An 18,676-nucleotide genomic window follows, 5' to 3' on the forward strand; every position below is an offset into this window, starting at 1 on the left:
AGAAAAAAGTATGCTAAATACCGAAAACACAAGTGAAAATGACCAAGCATGGGCAGAAACATGACGGGCAAACCACCAACAAGATGAACTACCCTCATGGACGCCATGTCGTTCTCACCTCCGACATGGCCAAGCCAAGCCTGAGTGAGAAAAGAACAACACGAGGTAGCAAGGTAAGCACATTAAATGCTTGTATGACTTGACTTTGATACATAATGAGGGGATACAAACCATACCTACCAAGGAGTAGCAACTTTATTGAAACTACACACAGTAGGAAAAAAAACTGCAAACCAACACGTCCGTTCGCACGAACGCTAAAGGTAAAAGTGAATTTTGGATTCTGCGCTCTCGCGCGAGTGGAGAGATCACGTCACTTCCGTGACTACATTCGTAGATTACATGAGGTAGCCATCGAGGGGATGGCGAATCAACGACTGTCTGATCTCGTTTAGCGAAGCTAGAGGTAATATGCATAAGACCTATGGTAAGGTAAGTTAAAAATTAAGTGTTTGAGATTTTATTTCAATAAAAATTAAATCATTTTTGAGGAGTTTGATTTCACTGTAATAAAGAATTGAAAATCCTACCAGTTTTGAAAATAACCCATATATGACACTGGTAATGTTTCACCATATGGGTAAGGCTAAATAAATAAAGTGAAATATTTCTCGGGCATCGGCACGCCGCTTTTATTTGTGCATATATCTTTTTATTGCCATTTCAAAAAAATAATTTTGACGTGGCTGCATCCCAATCATACATTTCCCCACTATAAGAATAAATGTCTGTAAGAACAAGTGTGACTGAATCAACAACCCACCAACAGGTGCTAAACTTCACGAGTTGTATTTCTGATAGAACAAAAATAAAAATGTGTTCCTCTCTTGTCACTTCTTTTTCTATGAAAAATTAAAAATAAAGTCCTACCACCCTCGTCACTTTTAAAAAATGTGCCTGAGAAACCACTAATTTTTTTATGCAGCCAAATAAACAGTAGGACACCACTTGTTAGGGCTCCATTTTCAGGCTGTTCCAGGATGCATACACAGAATATTTTTAGATATATTTTGAGTTGTTTCAATGTGCATACAGATTACTCAAAGAAATGATACACTTACGTTTACATTTACATTTACGTGCAAGGTTCGATAATGTTTCTGGAAGTTTCTCTCAACAAAAACAAATAAAAAATCAGGTAATCAAAGTGAGGATTTTACCACAGGCTGCCAGTTGAGATATTTCCGTGCCCGTGTGATGTCTGGTCGACGACGCTTTGGATCGTCCTGCATTGCAGGTTTTGTTATAATCTTGCTTGTGCTGGATTCTGTAAATATAGTTAGGGGCTGAAATTAATCTCATAAATAAAAATAATGACAAGTTATGATCACATTTATTATGCACTAAATCCACATACTAATAATATTCAAATTATACTAAATTATTAATATGCTGAACAGATACTGTGTAGTTGATTCTTTGCTCTGGTTACATACAACCCAAATCTGAGGTGCTAGCAACATTTGAAATACCTGCCTGACCGACCGTCTAGGACAGGTTATTTTCATCACAGACTGCAAGATTCTCAAATTCACTTGCCCGACAGCTGGGTTAAAATTTAGATAAATATATGAAGATATTTTGTGGGCAGGCAAGTGTTGGTCAGGGTTGCTACGTTTTACATCTAATCAAACCTCTGGTCTGGCTGAAATTTTTGGGAGATTTGGGGCTATACACTACGGCCATATCATCTCATCCTGTTCAACAAGAGGTATGCAGCCTGAGAGACCTTCAAAAATAACCATCAATCCAAAAACAATTTCAGCCCAGAAAATAATAAATCACAAAAACCTGTAAATAGCAAAAGGCACCACTTTGGGGTCTGCCACACATATCTAGCAAGTTTTGCAGAAAAATATTGAACGGTTTCTGAGTTCTGCACCGGAAACGAAGCCCACTCCACCATTAGACTAACCAAATATTCCATGGGAAAACAAAAAAAATAACAATGCCAAAACTCTGTAAATAGCAAAAGGCACAACCATAGGTTGAAATTATTATATCTATCAAGTTTGGTCTAAAAATATTGAACGGTTTCTGAGTTATGCTCCGGAAACCAAATGATCACAGACGGACAGACAGACGATGCGTCGACTATGTCCCCCTGCATTACATGCTTGGGGGATAACAAGACGCATGCAACCTGAGAGACCTTCAAATATGGCCATCAATCCAAAAACAATTTCAACATACACCATCTAATCTATCTTCTTGATTGTTTGTGTATATTGTTTAACACCACAGTCAGTCTATCTATATGACTGGTCTGTAAACAATCATGGCCAAATGAGACATACCAGTGATTGATGTAATGAACAGGCTTCACCCTGGCAGGGTATGAGTACATGCATCAACCATGTCTCCTGATTACATGGACCAGTGTCCAGTGTCAGGGTTAGAATTCCTCTTTAGTACCCCTGCCTGTTGTACAAGATGACACATGTCATCATATCACAACTGCATAGATTGATGTTCATGCTGTTGATCACTGGATCCAGATCACTGTCTAATCCAGACTTGATTCTTTACAGACCACAACCAAGTAGATGGAATATGGCTGAGTGCAGCATAAAACTAAACTCACTCACTCACCTGAACATATGTCACTTCTGGAGAAAGCAGGACAATTTTGTGAGGACAGTATCAACCCAGAATCCCCATTATGTATGACATATTCTCAAAAGTTTTATTGCTATGTGTTCAGTGGAAGCATAGCATCATCAGATTATGGAAGATACACTTACTGACAAGTGACTTGATGATCTTGGCAAAGTCCATAATTGTGTGTTCCTCTGCGTTGCCGAGGTTGCAGGGGAGGGAGTAGTTGCTGTTCATCAGAGCAATCAGCCCGTCTACGAGATCGGATACGTATTGGAAAGACCGGGTCTGGGTACCCTGCCCATACACCTGGCAAAACAAAAAGGATAGCAGGGATTTAATACTGCCTTCGAAGGAATTCAACAAGTTGAAGCCCCATGTCTCAAATGAATGTGGAATAGTATGATCAAAGTTCGAAACATCCCTCTCAACTTCCTAATCTTCAGACAAGAGAAGGCAAACTCACTTTGTGCATGTTTTTCTATTTCTTAGGTTTTCCTTAATGCTGCGTTTTTATCAGTGTAACAGATACATTTTGACTTGATGAGTGCTGGGTATTGTTTGTTGATGGGGCTTTTCACGGTATATGACAGCGGTATATAAATAACCGAATCATTCAATACAGTCATAATTTTGGTGTATATGCCTTTCTTACCTACCTCAATATCGGTGAAATTGTTGGGTCCATATCTGGACAAAGCAAGATAACCCATATCTGACAGAAGGGAATATGACCAATATCTGACCCTTGCTGAGTGCAGCGTAAAACTCAACTCAACTCAACTCCACCTCACTCACTCACTCACTCACATGATAATATCTACCAGCCTGGACCAGACAATCTTGTGACTGACATCAAGGCTATCATTGTACAGGATGGGAACATGATGACATGTATCAAGCAAATTAGTCTGTCTACCTGATCTGACAAACAAGGATTGCTGAGGATCAGTTTTATCCCAGATCATCCAGAGATTCATGTGCTAAGATGTGTGTTGTACATATCTCAGTGTTTGACACAACTTACAGTCAAAGATTCATTCTGTAAAGCCTGTAGTATAAAGTTGCTGACCACTCTCCCATCATTCATGTGCATCCGGGGACCAAACGTGTTGAAAATCCGGGCAACTCTCACTTCCACACCATCCTATAAAACAATCGAAAATATTCATTAGCCTGAAAAATAACAACTGTTTACATTGTACTGAGCTTTAGAAAACTTCAAATTAACTGCTATATTAACAAAATTGGAACTTAAATAACAAATGTCAAACATTAATGATCAGCATCAAAATGCCAAAATAAGGAGTCATGAATGTTTGAATGTTATCCTCTTTGAGAGACATTCATAAGTTGGAGCAGTAGGGAAGGATGAGACTGCGTAAAGAAATTGAATGTTTCTAGGGCACATTTATAAAAAAATGACAAGGTGGGGGGTGGTAAGATCTTTTTTAATTAAAAAAAAAAAGTGACGAGGGAAGAACACATTTTGGGTTTTTTTCTCTCAGAAATACAGCTTACCATGTGTTAATGAGTTGTAAGATTCCGTCACACTTGTTCTTACAGACACTCATTCTTATAGTTAACAATGGATGATTGGGTCAAGTCAAAATTATTTTTTTAAACGGCAATAAAAAAATTGCTACGTGCACAAATACAAGTGACGAGTCGACCGTTTCTAGATAACAGTTAGAACCTACTCCAAGATGTTGCTTTCAATGCAATGAGAAATTTGTTCATCCAGATATTGTTATCGTTTTTTGTTCAAAAGTTAGCATGAATACAAAATGTCCATGTTTACCTGTTTTGCGTAAGCGTAACATGTGGTCTCGGCTACCCGCTTGCCCTCATCATAGCACGCCCTGGGGCCGATGGGGTTCACATGTCCCCAGTAGTCCTCCGTTTGTGGGTGGACCTCGGGGTCTGCAGGCACGATCAGACAGTGAGTGGACAGAGTCTCAGAGAGTGTGTCTATGTTTGGGTGTTCATATGAGTTCATGGTAGTGTTGGGACATGGTCGGAATCTCACACATAATTGGTTCATTATGAACCAGCAATCATTGAAAAAAATTGGTTAGCGACTATTTTCGACTTCCTTGTTGAAGTTCCTATTGCAGATACATATAACCTGATGGAACTTGCTACTTTGAAGTAATGACTAACATATCTTGGACATAAACATCCTGGAGTCTTCAAGAAATATTGTCATGACCTTTCAATAAGTGATGAGAGTGTTTTAAGGATCAAACAGGTTTTCAGGCCCTGACAACTTCTACAGTATGTTCCATCATCAAGTGTTTCAAACACTAACACACAGTAGACCCAAAATTGGTTGCGTTCGATTGTGTCAAAATGTAATTGGTTGCTTGGTTGTTTGGTCACTGTGACCAGCCTTTGATTATTTCAACTGATCGGTAATCGGAACACCACTAGTGGATGGAGTTTGAGTATTTCACGTAACATTACTTGAACAGTTGGAATATCAGCAGGGTAAACTGTGACGTAAAGTGTAGGGAGAGCTTGGTCAAACAGTTTTGGAACAGTACATCTGTCATTTCAGAAAGCCCAAGCTTACTCATTACTTACCATTCTTACCAGATTGTGGCAGTTAAGAAGAACAAGAGGTTTAATAGTACGGTGAATGCAAGATTCAACAGCAGATCCTGGCATGGCCTCTACCATCCCTACTTCATGTTAATAGAACCCATGGGTGTTGCTTCCAAGGGAACCTGTTTAACCAAGGCCTTTTAGAACTGGGACCAAGGGTTTTCTCTCTCGAGAATACACAGAGCATCACTCACCTCCATACACCTCTGATGTGGATGCAAGAAGAAGCCGGGCTCGTACTCTCTTAGCTAGACCTGAAGAGATAGACAAAAGAGATAAGTCCCTAAACTGAAGGGTTCTCTTGTACAAAACACTAGCGCTATTTCAGAAAAGAGAAAATGGTAAATGACAGTCAAAAGTTTCGTGATCTATTTCAATCACTGGCTTGTATGGTCTAAGATTTATTTATCTACATGCTCCTATCACAGAATGTCCATAATATTACTGTTTGGGACAAAGATCACAGCTCATGGCTAGTGGTGGGAATTGGACACGAAATTAACTATCAGTTATCAGATGACTAGTGAATGATTATTGATTATAATTGAAAAATATACACACTTTTCATTTTATCACCAATTTTAAGTGTTTTACCCAGTTTTCTTAACTAATTTTCTGTTTGCAATTAATACTGTCATGCAATGAAACGCAGGCAAAAGAAAGACACTTGAATTGTCATTAAACAATAAAAGTGGTTGAAATGTTACAATGTGCACAGCTTCACGGTTTTGAGCGCCGGTTTGTTTGTCAATATGCGCGAAATTTAATCACATACCCAGAATAATGCTTCGTTAAAACAGCTTACCAAGCATGTTGATGGTGCCAATAGTGTTTGTCTTGATTGTCTTGATAGGGTTGTACATGTAGTTGGGTGGGGACGCTGGCGATGCCAGATGGAAGATCTGATCCGCTGGAAAAACACCATGTCATTATAACCAAACAAAGAAGCATCAAGACAGTTATCACCTGTTTGTAAACGTAACTGTCAGATGAGAGATTAGTTCCAAGCGTGGTTATGGTTGCCTGGCACATTCAGGGCTTGTGATTGGTGACGGCGTCAGTAGAGAGGGAGCTCCATGAACGGGCTATTCTAGGTTGTTCAGCGGTCATGAGGGGAACATGAGTTGATGTACCCTTGATGTTTGTATATGATCAGTAACAAACATCAAGGGTACATCAATCCATGTACCACGAGGGACCAGTGAACAATGCATTTATGTAACCGGACCAGTGTTTGCAATACTTTAATTAACTAGCTGGCCATCAGGGCCTGCTGCTACCTGCAGGCTTCAAAATCTGCAGGCCCTGAATGAAATCTGCAGGCCCTGAATGAAATCTGCAGGCCCTGAATGAAATCTACAGGCCCTGAATGAAATCTGCAGGCCCATTTGGTTCGAGTCAAACCAATAGAAGCAAAGTAGTCCACATGTACACAGTTTCAAACTGATTCTACAAAATCAAGCGAAGTCTATGGCACACTTGGAAGTTTTTCTTTGTTCGACTGTTGTTGACAATCCTATGACAAAGCACTGAAATACCATGAAGTAAAACTGTAAATTATTGTAACATGATGGATCATGGATGATCCGAACATTACTAAAGAAAAAAAGGGGAAACATCACTGACATATAAATTTCCTCAAGACTATAAGGGTGTGCACATATTTGAAACTGACGGCTTGATACAATAACAACCGGCGCGGGGTCTCCAGGTCGGCGGTTATTTCCAACCCTGAATTGGACACCTCAATGTTGATTTTGAATTGTTTGAAGAATGGGTACTTTGAGGCCATCGCTAGATTTTGCAGGTGAAAAGAAAAGCAGATTTAGAGGTATTTCCCAACCTTTGCTCTGCATTCTCAAAACAAAGGTAATTTCTGTACATCATACGTGATTTGGTGTTATTTGAGACAGAGAATTACTACGATGAAGTATTCAATGAGTTCGACATTCCCAAAGGGGTACATAGAAATGTTATCCGCTTGTACAATAATTGGGATACACTGAAAATAATAGAAGCGTGCTCAGTGAACAGAAAGCAGAATTTATTAGGCAAGATATTGCTCATGTTGCTTTGACGTTGCATAAAGCCACCTCAGTGCTTCAGTGATCATACGCCAATGATAAAGTGTGGTAGTTGAAGTCACCTTCACACTAAGATCACTTAGTGGAACAGAGGCCTGTGAGATTCCAGCCATCTTAGTGCTTCAGTGATTACAGTGATCATAAGCCAGTGTTAAAGTGTGAGAGTCGAAGTCACCTTTGCTCTAAGATAGGTTTGTGGAATAGGGGCTTGTGAGTCATGAGTATTTGGCAAATTTAATGGTTAGTTTACTTAATTGAATGATATATAATCAGATTACCCATCACTGATAACAGTAAGATTCATTATCCAAGGTCCTGAGGCATAAAACATTTGTCGTGCTATGATGGTTGTAAGTCTATGATAAACCATAGTGTAATGACAGGTTGTAATGTTACAAATGCTTTGTGTATAAACATTTCTAAATAGATGGCATTTTTTAACACACTTCTCACAGTAAACCAGACTGTTACAGATAGATGTTCAATGGAGAAGACCTTTGCTCTGCAGGTGTCCCGTGAACAAGGGATGCAGGGGGCCTCCTCTGCAAACAGAATCCCTTAACAATGGGAACCTGACACAACTGACCTTCAATGTACAGAGGGTTGACAATGTCATGGTGAAGCAGTTCAAAGTTTTCATGTCCCATCCAGTGCTCAACATTTCGCTTTCTGCCAGTGAAAAAGTTGTCAACAACAGTAACTTCATGACCTTGGAGCATCAGCTGGTCAACGAGGTGAGAACCCACAAAGCCAGCGCCACCTGTGATCTGAAACAAAGATGGCTGAAAGTGACATCTGCTTCTTCATAATGAGTCCTTATCAGCTGTTTAAAGCATTTTCGCAGGCACTGGCCTAACATTTGTTAAAAATTCACATTGTCAAAGTTTCCATTGAAAACTATCAGACTAGTGATGATGACTCTCCCTTGGCACTAACAGACTAGTGATCATGACTCTCTCTTGGAACTAGCAGACTGGTGATCATGACTACCCCTGACAACTAGCAAACTAGTGATCATGACTCACTCTTGCAACTAGCAAACTAGTGATCATGACTCTCTCTTGGAACTAGCAGACTAGTGATCATGACTCTCTCTTGAAACTAGCAAACTAGTGATCATGACTCTCTCTTGAAACTAGCAGACTAGTGATCATGACTATCCCGGACAACTAGCAGACTAGCGGTCATGACTCTATCTTGGAACTAGCAGACTAGCGGTCATGACTCTCTCTTGGAACTAGCAGACTAGCGGTCATGACTCTCTCTTGGAACTAGCAGACTAGCGGTCATGACTCTCTCTTGGAACTAGCAGACTAGCGGTCATGACTCTATCTTGGAACTAGCACACTAGCGGTCATGACTCTCCCTGAGATCTAGCAGACTAGTAGTCATGACTACCCCTGAGATCTAGCAGACTAGCGGTCATGACTATCCCTGAGATCTAGCAGACTAGCGGTCATGACTCTCCCTGAGATCTAGCACACTAGCGGTCATGAGTATCCCTGAGATCTAGCAGACTAGTGGTCATGACTCTCCCTAAGATCTAGCACACTAGCGGTCATGACTCTACCTGAGATCTAGCAGACTAGCGGTCATGACTCTCCCTGAGACCTAGCACACTAGCGGTCATGACTACCCCTGAGATCTAGGACACTAGCCGTCATGACTATCCCTGAGATCTAGCACACTAGCGGTCATGACTACCCCTGAGATCTAGCAGACTAGCGGTCATGACTACCCCTGAGATCTAGCAGACTAGTGGTCATGACTCTCCCTGAGATCTAGCAGACTAGCGGTCATGACTCTCCCTGAGATCTAGCACAATAGCGGTCATGACTATCCCTGAGATCTAGCACATTAGCGGTCATGACTCTACCTGAGATCTAGCACACTAGCGGTCATGACTACCCCTGAGATCTAGCAGACTAGTGGTCATGACTCTCCCTGAGATCTAGCAGACTAGCGGTCATGACTCTCCCTGACAACTAGCACACTAGTGAACATGACTCTCCCTGAGATCTAGCAGACTAGTGGTCATGACTCTCCCTGAGATCTAGCAGACTAGTGGCCATGACTCTCCCTGAGATCTAGCAGACTAGTGAACATGACTCTCCCTGAGATCTAGCAGACTAGTGAACATGACTCGCCCTGACAACTAGCAGACTAAAGTATTGTTGGAAATAGAAAAAATAGTTTGTTTGGCTGTTACTCTGTATCCCTCAAATTCACACATCTAAGGTTAATCCATTTTATCAATTAGGAGAGTATGGTGTGTTTTTGTTTCTTTCTTCTCACAACTGGGAATCTCACAAATGGGAATAGACCCTCACTATCACTATAGAAAGAAACAGGTAGGAGGGGATCATCTCAAAAGCAAAACTAGGACGGGTGTCGCGGATAATGGTTGGGGTTGAGTGGGGAAAAGAGATATCAGTTAACATATGATAATCCTTTAGGAGAAAAAACCTGGGGAAATACATGGCGTATGATAACAATTTACAATTAATATCCAGTCACACTGATCTCCAGGCAGTCATGCCACCTGTATATTTTAAGACATTTAATGCTTTTCTATGGGTGTCAGATATCATACTCGTTTACATATCTTAACATGAACTTTAAGAAAGAAAGACACGAAGATGTTAATCAAAAGATGAGACATATTCAACACACATGAAAAAGCTAAAAATATCTTTGAGATGACACCTTGTGGCAGTTGGCAGGTGATCTGACGGTCCATCATCATACCTGGCCGAGCGACCTAACTGCTATTTATAGTCTTGTCTAGTGTTTTCAGCAGCTGGTCATTTTGCCCGATTTTATGAGCAAACATGCTTTTCTGGATAACAACTTCCGTATTCTACTCCGTATTCAGTTAGGCCAAAGTGAGTTATTTCAACATACCCTGTTTGCACTTCCGTAAATTTTTGGGATACAGAGTAACAGCCTGTTTTCCTTCTACTTCCTACAGCAATTTATTGATTATGACTATCCAGGGGGACTAGCAGACTAGTGATTATGACTATCCAGGGGGACTAGCAGACTAGTGATTATGACTATCCAGGGGACTAGCAGACTAGTGATTATGACTATCCAGGGGACTAGACTATCCAGGGGAACTAGCAGACTAGTGATTATGACTATCCAGGGGACTAGCAGACTAGTGATTATGACTATCCAGGGGACTAGACTATCCAGGGGAACTAGCAGACTAGTGATTATGACTATCCAGGGGAACTAGCAGACTAGTTACTATGCCTATCCAGGGGACTAGCAGACTGATTATGACTATTCAAGGGACTAGCAGACTAGTGATTATGCCTATCCAGGGGGACTAGCAGACTAGAAATTATGATTATCCAGGGGAACTAGCAGATCTATGATGAACGGCCATGTAATGTGGGTAGAAAATAGTGTGTTTTAAGTTTTTTTCAAATTTTGCAATTTTCTGTAGCATTACAGTTTCTGTATTAAATACAATGAAGGGTGTGACGATACCATAGGGACATGCTGTATGGCTCAACCTCTAAAACTTGCTGACTCTTCTGTGAGCATACCCACTCCATGCCGTGCACCACTCTTTCTATGCCAGTCATGCATGCAAGTAAATGACATTGACTTAAACTCAGTATTTGTTTGAGCACATTACACACCATATTTCCTGAATCTAAATTAACAACCAATTCAAAATAATGGACTTAATCCATGCTGCTTTGCTCAAAAAGTTCTTTGAAACCAGAGTCAGGATTGAATTTTGTCAAATGCTGAAAAGAGATAAATATTTGTTTTCAAATAAGGACTAGGTTATATGTAGATCCAACACTTCAGTTCAGCCTGGTTAAATCTACTGGTAACAGAAATTCAATTACGTCTACCTTTGAAATGTACCATGCATGTTAATGTATGCAAATAACATGTACAAACCAAACTATGCTGTCAATCTGCCTTGACACAATCAACACCTGTGCACTGATGTCAGTATCACCTGTGCAACTTCTCTCTCTCTCAGAGGTAAAAATAAGCTGTGTATCAGCATAAATAAGACAAATATTCATGTGAAAACTCTATTCCTATTAAGTCTTTAAGTATTTTGTAAATACTCAATAAACGTGATTTTACGTGCATACACACAAAAATGTCAAATCTTAGTTTGCATACTGGTGTACAGATAAAATATTTGAGTCATATTGAGAGGTTCCATTTCAGTCCTTACTGTTTCTCATATTAAGGATCAAATATAAATAACAAGCACATTTAACCAACACTTAAACTTTATTAATTTTTTAAAGTTAAAGGAAAATGGCAAAATACCCAACTCATTTTGAGTCAGGCAAGTGCAATATTTTTGCTTACTCAAAGCAAAATTAGGACAGACAACTGCGATGAAAACAGTTCTATTCCCTGAGTGCAAATAACATTTACAAGTCAAGCTGTGTTGTTCATCTGCCACGGCGTAATCAACATGTGTTGTCTGTTGACATCCACACAACCTGTGCAATGATACACATGCAGTTATATCATACTCTCCCACTAACACCATATGCTACACGGCTTTGCCTTGACTCACAAAGATAGCTCTGACCTAAACCGTATGCTGTTACACTTATCGTGACTACACCCTGTCTCTTGAAACCACAACAAACAGAAATTTAAATACTAGTTACTTAAGTAACCTTTGCTCCAAGTAAGCAACAAAGACTTTTATTACATCATAAGACACAATTAACAAGATCGGGTGGTCAGGTTCACTGACTTGGTTGACAAATGTCATCAGTTCCCAAATGCGCAGATCGATGATCATGTTGTTGATGACTTGAGTCTGGTCCAGACTCGATTATATACAAATCGCCACCATATAGCTGGAATGTTGTTAAAGGGGCACTGATGCGGAGCGAATAATGCTTCTCGCTAACGGTCTAATTACGAAAGCAGACCGCAAATTGGTCAGCGCCCACTCCTTCGACCGTGACGGACAAAGGAACTGGGCTCCTGTCCATATAGCAAAATTTCTTCACTTAAACAGTCAAGAGGCCGGATGCCCATCACATGCCATTTGTTTCGTAACCATATATCCCAGCAGTGTAGTTCTTTTCAGATGCTTGGATGGTATACTTACTGATCCAATTTGATCCTATTTCTGTGTTTTTAACCTCGATATTTAATCATGTTACATGAAAATATGATGTCTACAGGCACGTAGCAAGCCATTTGTTTCAGTACGGAAGATTGCAAAGCTGTATATTTAGGTAGTTTTGAGTGTTGGTTGAGCTGTGATAGCAAATAGCATACGTAAATTTTGGTAGCTATGGTAGCTACAATGGTTTATTATTTATGATAATAAAACACACAGTTGATTTATTTGAATTCGTAAACAAAAAAACGATGACCTTGGCTTTGGTAGAGAAATCTGAAAATTGTCTTACGTAAAAAAGAACTTATTTCACTTATTTACCAAAGTACACTGCAAATGCCTGTGTGTATTCCTTATGTAACGAAATTCCGTTGGTATCCTCAAAACAGTTTCGGCCCATAAGTGTTTTCAGGATGCATGCGACACAGAGATTACATCTTCCTTGCTGTAACTCGCGTTTGATGGTGTAAACCTACACGTGTTATTTGTCATCATTCTCTTGATGGTCAATTCATGAATTTATAACAGGTATAATTAGTAGCAACACCACTTCGGTTACTCAACAAAGGTTCCCATTTGGCATTTCTCCTGTCTGGAGTAAATACTCAACATTATAAATTAAGGTCTGTAATGGCAAATGTATTGTATGTTATGTAATATGTGCATGTAAGTGATGCAAGAGGGTTTATCACCTGAGTTACAAAAACAAACATCGATCAAAGGATTAACCGATAACACACTGATTGATTAATTACTTTTGTTCTTCTAGCGGATTTGTCAAAAGGCAGTGTGTGTAGATGACTACACCCTGTCGTAAAGTGTGAGTGCAAAAACAACATCCTCCCTTCAAAGAATTAACCACCCTTGCGTTGATTGATTGATTGCTCAATATTGGTCAACTAAATTACTTAGAATAGTGGACATCATACAATTAGTTGCCAGGTGTGCTATCTTGGGAGACCAATGAGAGGTTTATCTAGTTTTCACCAACGAAAGACGTGAAACGATGTGTTACTTTTTCGCAAATGAGACAGTTGTAAGACACGCGACACAGAGCAGGATTATTTACCAGCTGCACATGAATGGAATACGATTTCTTTTACGTGGATATTGATGGATACATTCCTGAACAAGGTAGTAGCCTGACACTGTTGCTATAAAATTAGTCTGTTTTACGTTCATTATTTGCATTTTGTTTTAATTTATTTGTTGTAGCATTCAGCAGAATCTGTATGACAGAAAACACACACTAGATCGCGTATGTGTGTGAAATAGGATCCACATTGGCAATCTATACAATGTATAAATGTTGCTGTTATGTTAGAAATTTACTATGAGTATAAGCAAATCATGTGTTCTTTTATTAATTTTCAGAATCATACAAATATGACAATAAACTAATTAGGGTTATGAGACAAAATATAGAGACGTACATTGGCTTCGTTATTTTTCCGTCCTAATAGTTTTTTACCATTTCTACCACTGGCAGATGATTAACCTTCAAAGTGTTTCATTTGTTTTCATAATACATTTGTAATGAAGTACAATTGACTTCACCTCAGTTTATATGTCTATAATTAAACTATCAATTGCGCTTACGGACTGCGCAGCAGAGGTCACGAACCAGTCACGAATTCTGGGATATCATCCGGGTACTCACGGGAGAAAAACAATAACAAAAGTTTACACCAGTCCACGGAAAATGCTCCGCATCAGTGCCCCTTTAAGAGCGGCGTAAACCTAAGCTCACTAGCTCCCTTATTACATCAAAAGGGATCATTAAAACATTAATGGCGTGTGGTCAGGTGGTGTTATTTGGTGATATTTGACAAAGGGGTGTCCTAAAAGTTGGATTGACAGACTATATGGGTCTCCTCACATACTACATACACCTTTAGTTTCTCATAAAATCTGTATGTTGACAATGAACACATTTGAAACATTACAACCGGTACTGAAGTATGACAGGCAAAGACTGGGGTCAGTTTTGGATATTTTAGACCAGTAGTAGACTACCATGATTTGTCAAACTTCATTCAGTCTAGAAGTCATACTGTATCCAGGGGGGATCTAAGGGTGTTGTACAACTCCTCCTGTAGGGCATAGCTCAGATGAACTGAATCCATTGAATTTTGATGTAGAACACAGTTGATCAAGTTCATTAAGGCTGCTACCATTCACTTGCATATTTGAAGAATCAAACTGTAGCCCTTCATACTGACTGAATATTAATGAAATATTTACTATTTCTTATTTTGAACCCTTAAAGCAACATGTTTTCTTTTGAACCCTTATGTTCCTTTTCAAAGTGAGGTATGCAAGAATGGAATATATACGAGACTTTCAATAAGGCAAGTCATCTTAGTTTGCCAATTAAGGTCACAGATGCTACTGTCAACTCTATTACATACCAGTTTGAGTGTCATGAGATCACTGGTAATTACTACGATTACTAAATTAACACTGTCGACATAGGCATTCCATACTGTGCATCGTTCACTTAACTACAATACTGTATGGCATTATAGAAGATGCTATTTGATGAACATTGATAACTTTTTTATGTTCGATAATATTGCATTTGTGAATAATTATTCATATTCATTACCCAATATTTATGATACATATCATATTGGCAACATAGAGTATTTGTTGCAAATAAGCAAAATCAACAATATTGACAGAGATAATAGTCTACACAGACTAATATCAACCGTTGAAATCGGGAACCAGTTGGTTGCAAAACTGCAGGTGCTCATGCTGTTGATCACTGTATTGTCTGGTCCAGACCCGATTATTTACAGACTGGCATCATATAGCTGGAATAGTGCTGAGCATGGTATCTCACTCACTCACTCACTCACTCACTCACTCACTCACTCACTCACTCACTCACTCACTCACTCACTCACTCACTCACTCACTCACTCACTCACTCACAAGATGTGCTTTCGTGTTTTCGTGGTAGTACTACAGACATGGACCTTTCATGGAAGAGCTTACCAAAATCCTTTTCCTGTCTTTATAAGTCAGGAACTTCACCTCAGGATATGTCTTTTTCCTGGAACAAGAAACACAAGCATTGGCATCACATGTACCTACGCTTCCACATGCATGCATACACACTTGGGCTGCACGCTAATTACAACCAGTCTTTACCGGTTCAGACATGAAATGATACCCATTGCAATACGATGATTGAAAACCAGTATTTTGACATGTAACACTCGGAAAACTTGTTTCATTTTGTACCGAACATTATTTATATTTTGTTATGATTAAACATTTTTATTAAAACTTAATCAAGAACAGTGATTTTATGGTGTTCTCGTTCCAAGCATTAAATTGATAAATTTATGTAGTGTTTCGTTAACACAAACTTCCTTGTTTGCAATACATGTCGCAGCATATGCTTTGGTATCGCATTATGAAAATTCTCTGCAATACACATCAATACACACACACACACAAACGCACACACAGTCGTATTGACAAATGTCATGTAGAGAGTTATGCACAAACAGATGCAGATACAGGTGCAATAACAGATCATACACGGAAACATCTGCACTCACACCTGAACTCCAATGGAGGAGAATGGAGGTTGTGGTTTGGAGGTTACAGGGTAGGAAGGATTGGCCACACACCAAGAAATCTGATCTGAGAGTAGGATATAGTCGCCAGCTCAAGCATGGGTACAGTGTCATATTCCATTTATGAAAAGAAAAGCTGAGGCTAAGCTGTTGCTCCTATGAACGCTGCATAAACAGAGACAATGTTATAATCCACAATTCCTGGCCAGTTTGTCTGTGACCATTAAATGTGACAGAAAGTTTAACCTAGGATGTACACAGACTTTACAAAAAGAGACTCATGGTGATTCTTCAACGGCATTTAGAAGTTGGTGTAGTAATACAGGACAAATTTTTATGGATAGCAACTTCTTGAGTTTATTTTCACGACTTTTCGGGGCTTATCCTAGCTCCCTCATCAGGTTGAGCTGAACTGAACAGTAAGGCCTAACTGTTGACTCTCTTAACAGTTAAGGCTTAAGAGTCAACAGTTAAAGGTCACATATACTCTAATAGGATACAAATGCAAAATCAGTTGCTGACATCGTTATAAATGAAACCCCGACATTAAAACTGATCATTTCGATCTTTAATTACCTTAAATCGACCTTTTTGTCAACAGTGCACAATTGTCAACCGCAAACGAAATTTCAACCAATCAGAGCGGCGCGTCTCCGTGACATAATAGTGGGTATAGAAATTAGGGTCTGTGCAGTATTCATCTACATTTCAGGGGTTAAACTATTTCGTTTACAGGTTTGTACACACCTGAAATCACGAAAGCTGTTGAGAAAAATGAAAGCTATATGTTCTCACAATCTACTATCATTTAGTTACAACCCTTGTTTTCATAGACGATTCTGTCAAAATCACTTGGTGTCGCTAGGTTGTAATCCGTGTTAGGTGGTATAAACCTACACGTTATTTGTCATTATTCACTTGATGCTCAGTTAATGAATTTATAACAGGTATAATTAGTGGTAACACCACTTAGATTACCCGACAAAGGCCCCCATTTGGCATTTCTTTTGTCGGGATTGATCAAAGGATTAACCGATAACAAGCTGATTGATTAATTACTTTCATGGGGATTTAAATGGGGGATTTGTCAAAAGGTAGTGTTTATGTATGTACATTTACTAATCTATACTGAATACACCCTGTCGTGTCTGTGTCTATGTAAAACAACACCCTTCTTTCAAAGGATTAACTGCCAATACATTGATTGATTGCTCATTATTGGCTAACTAAATAACTTGAATAAAGAATGACGCACATTATGCAATTAGTTGCCAGGTGTGCTATCTTGGGTAACCAATGAAACTATGCAGCAATGTGCAAAACCTGAAACGATACTTCACATTTTCGTTAGACTTTTAAAAGACACATCACTTGGGAAATCTGCAGATGAATTATATATCACTCGTTTTTGTGGATATTGATGGATACATTCCTCGAAGAAGGTAATAGCCTGACATTGCTCCTATAACTTTAATTTTAATATTTGCATTTTTGTTTTCAATAAGTTGTCGTAGCTTTCAACAGAATCATTGTTTTCCTCGTTAAATGTAATGACGCAGACGACATACACTAGGGTGTGCGTGCAAATTATATATGATCCATATAGGAAAACTATGAAATGTCTACATATTACATTCCTGTTATACATTCGCAGATTGCTTCTTTTTATTAAGTTTCAAAATGCATGCAAGTATGATTATGAAGTAATTAGGATTATGAGACCAAGTATAAAGACGTATATTGACAAGTGTCTACATACTGGTGAGTGAACGTTACAAACCAAGTAAATTTAGCAAATGAAGAAATTTATCGCGCAGTATTTTCACTTCGACCCTGACCTCGCGTAGGTAATGTTACAGGTTGTGTCATGCAAACTCCTTTTGCTAATGATTCAAATACATATTTATGTAGTTTTGATTTTCTAACTTGATGAGAACAAACCATACATAATCTCATTAATTCAAATGGATTTGACTTCACGATTTTCAAAAATGGCGGTGCCCTGTCTTGGGAAGAATGCTATTTAAGTTTGTTTTCACTGACTTACAAAGGGACAATTACTTCCTACTGGTAGTAAAATCTGTATTTCATTGATGGACAAAGGGATTTTACATGACATTCCTTATAACATAACAATTTCACTCTTGCAAGTGAGGTGGAGGTCAATATAACATTGCTTGCAATATAAATGTCACTTCGACCCCAACCTTGCTTCCTTGGAAGAAGTTCTTATGTTAAAATTTGTGTCATGCAAAATCCTTTTGGCCATGATTCAACTGCATATTTAACTACCAGTAAAAAGTAGTTTTGATTTTGTAACTTGATGAGAACAAATCATAATCTCAATAATTCTAACGGACTTTAGCCCCTGACTTCAGGATTTTAAAAAATGGCGGTGCCCTGTCTGAGGATGAATGCTATTTAAGTTTGTTTTCACCGACTTACAAAATCAAAATTACTTTCTACTGGTAGTAAAATATGTATTTTATTGATGGACATTAGGATTTTACATGACATTGCTTATAACATAACAATTTCAGCCTAGGAATCGGTCAATATAAGGGGTCAATATAAAATTACTTACGATAATATTGTCACTTCGA

At 38.9% G+C, this 18,676-nt stretch overlaps 1 protein-coding gene across 1 annotated transcript in view; it reads right to left on the bottom strand.

Annotated features, from left to right (window-relative positions):
- The window catches only part of LOC137281609 (UDP-glucuronic acid decarboxylase 1-like), a 59,795-nt gene that overhangs the window by 11,609 nt on the left and 29,510 nt on the right, over positions 1-18,676 (bottom strand). Inside the window, exons 4-11 of the mRNA XM_067812946.1 lie at positions 15,484-15,541; positions 7,936-8,116; positions 6,071-6,175; positions 5,460-5,519; positions 4,460-4,581; positions 3,686-3,805; positions 2,805-2,967; positions 1,221-1,327 (exon numbers count right to left, since the gene is read on the bottom strand). Coding sequence (XP_067669047.1) covers positions 1,221-1,327; positions 2,805-2,967; positions 3,686-3,805; positions 4,460-4,581; positions 5,460-5,519; positions 6,071-6,175; positions 7,936-8,116; positions 15,484-15,541 — 916 coding nt within the window. The remainder of the gene's footprint in view (positions 1-1,220; positions 1,328-2,804; positions 2,968-3,685; positions 3,806-4,459; positions 4,582-5,459; positions 5,520-6,070; positions 6,176-7,935; positions 8,117-15,483; positions 15,542-18,676) is intronic.

This window comes from Haliotis asinina, chromosome 4 (genome assembly GCF_037392515.1).
Source record: "Haliotis asinina isolate JCU_RB_2024 chromosome 4, JCU_Hal_asi_v2, whole genome shotgun sequence".
Taxonomy (NCBI): Eukaryota; Metazoa; Mollusca; class Gastropoda; order Lepetellida; family Haliotidae; genus Haliotis; species Haliotis asinina.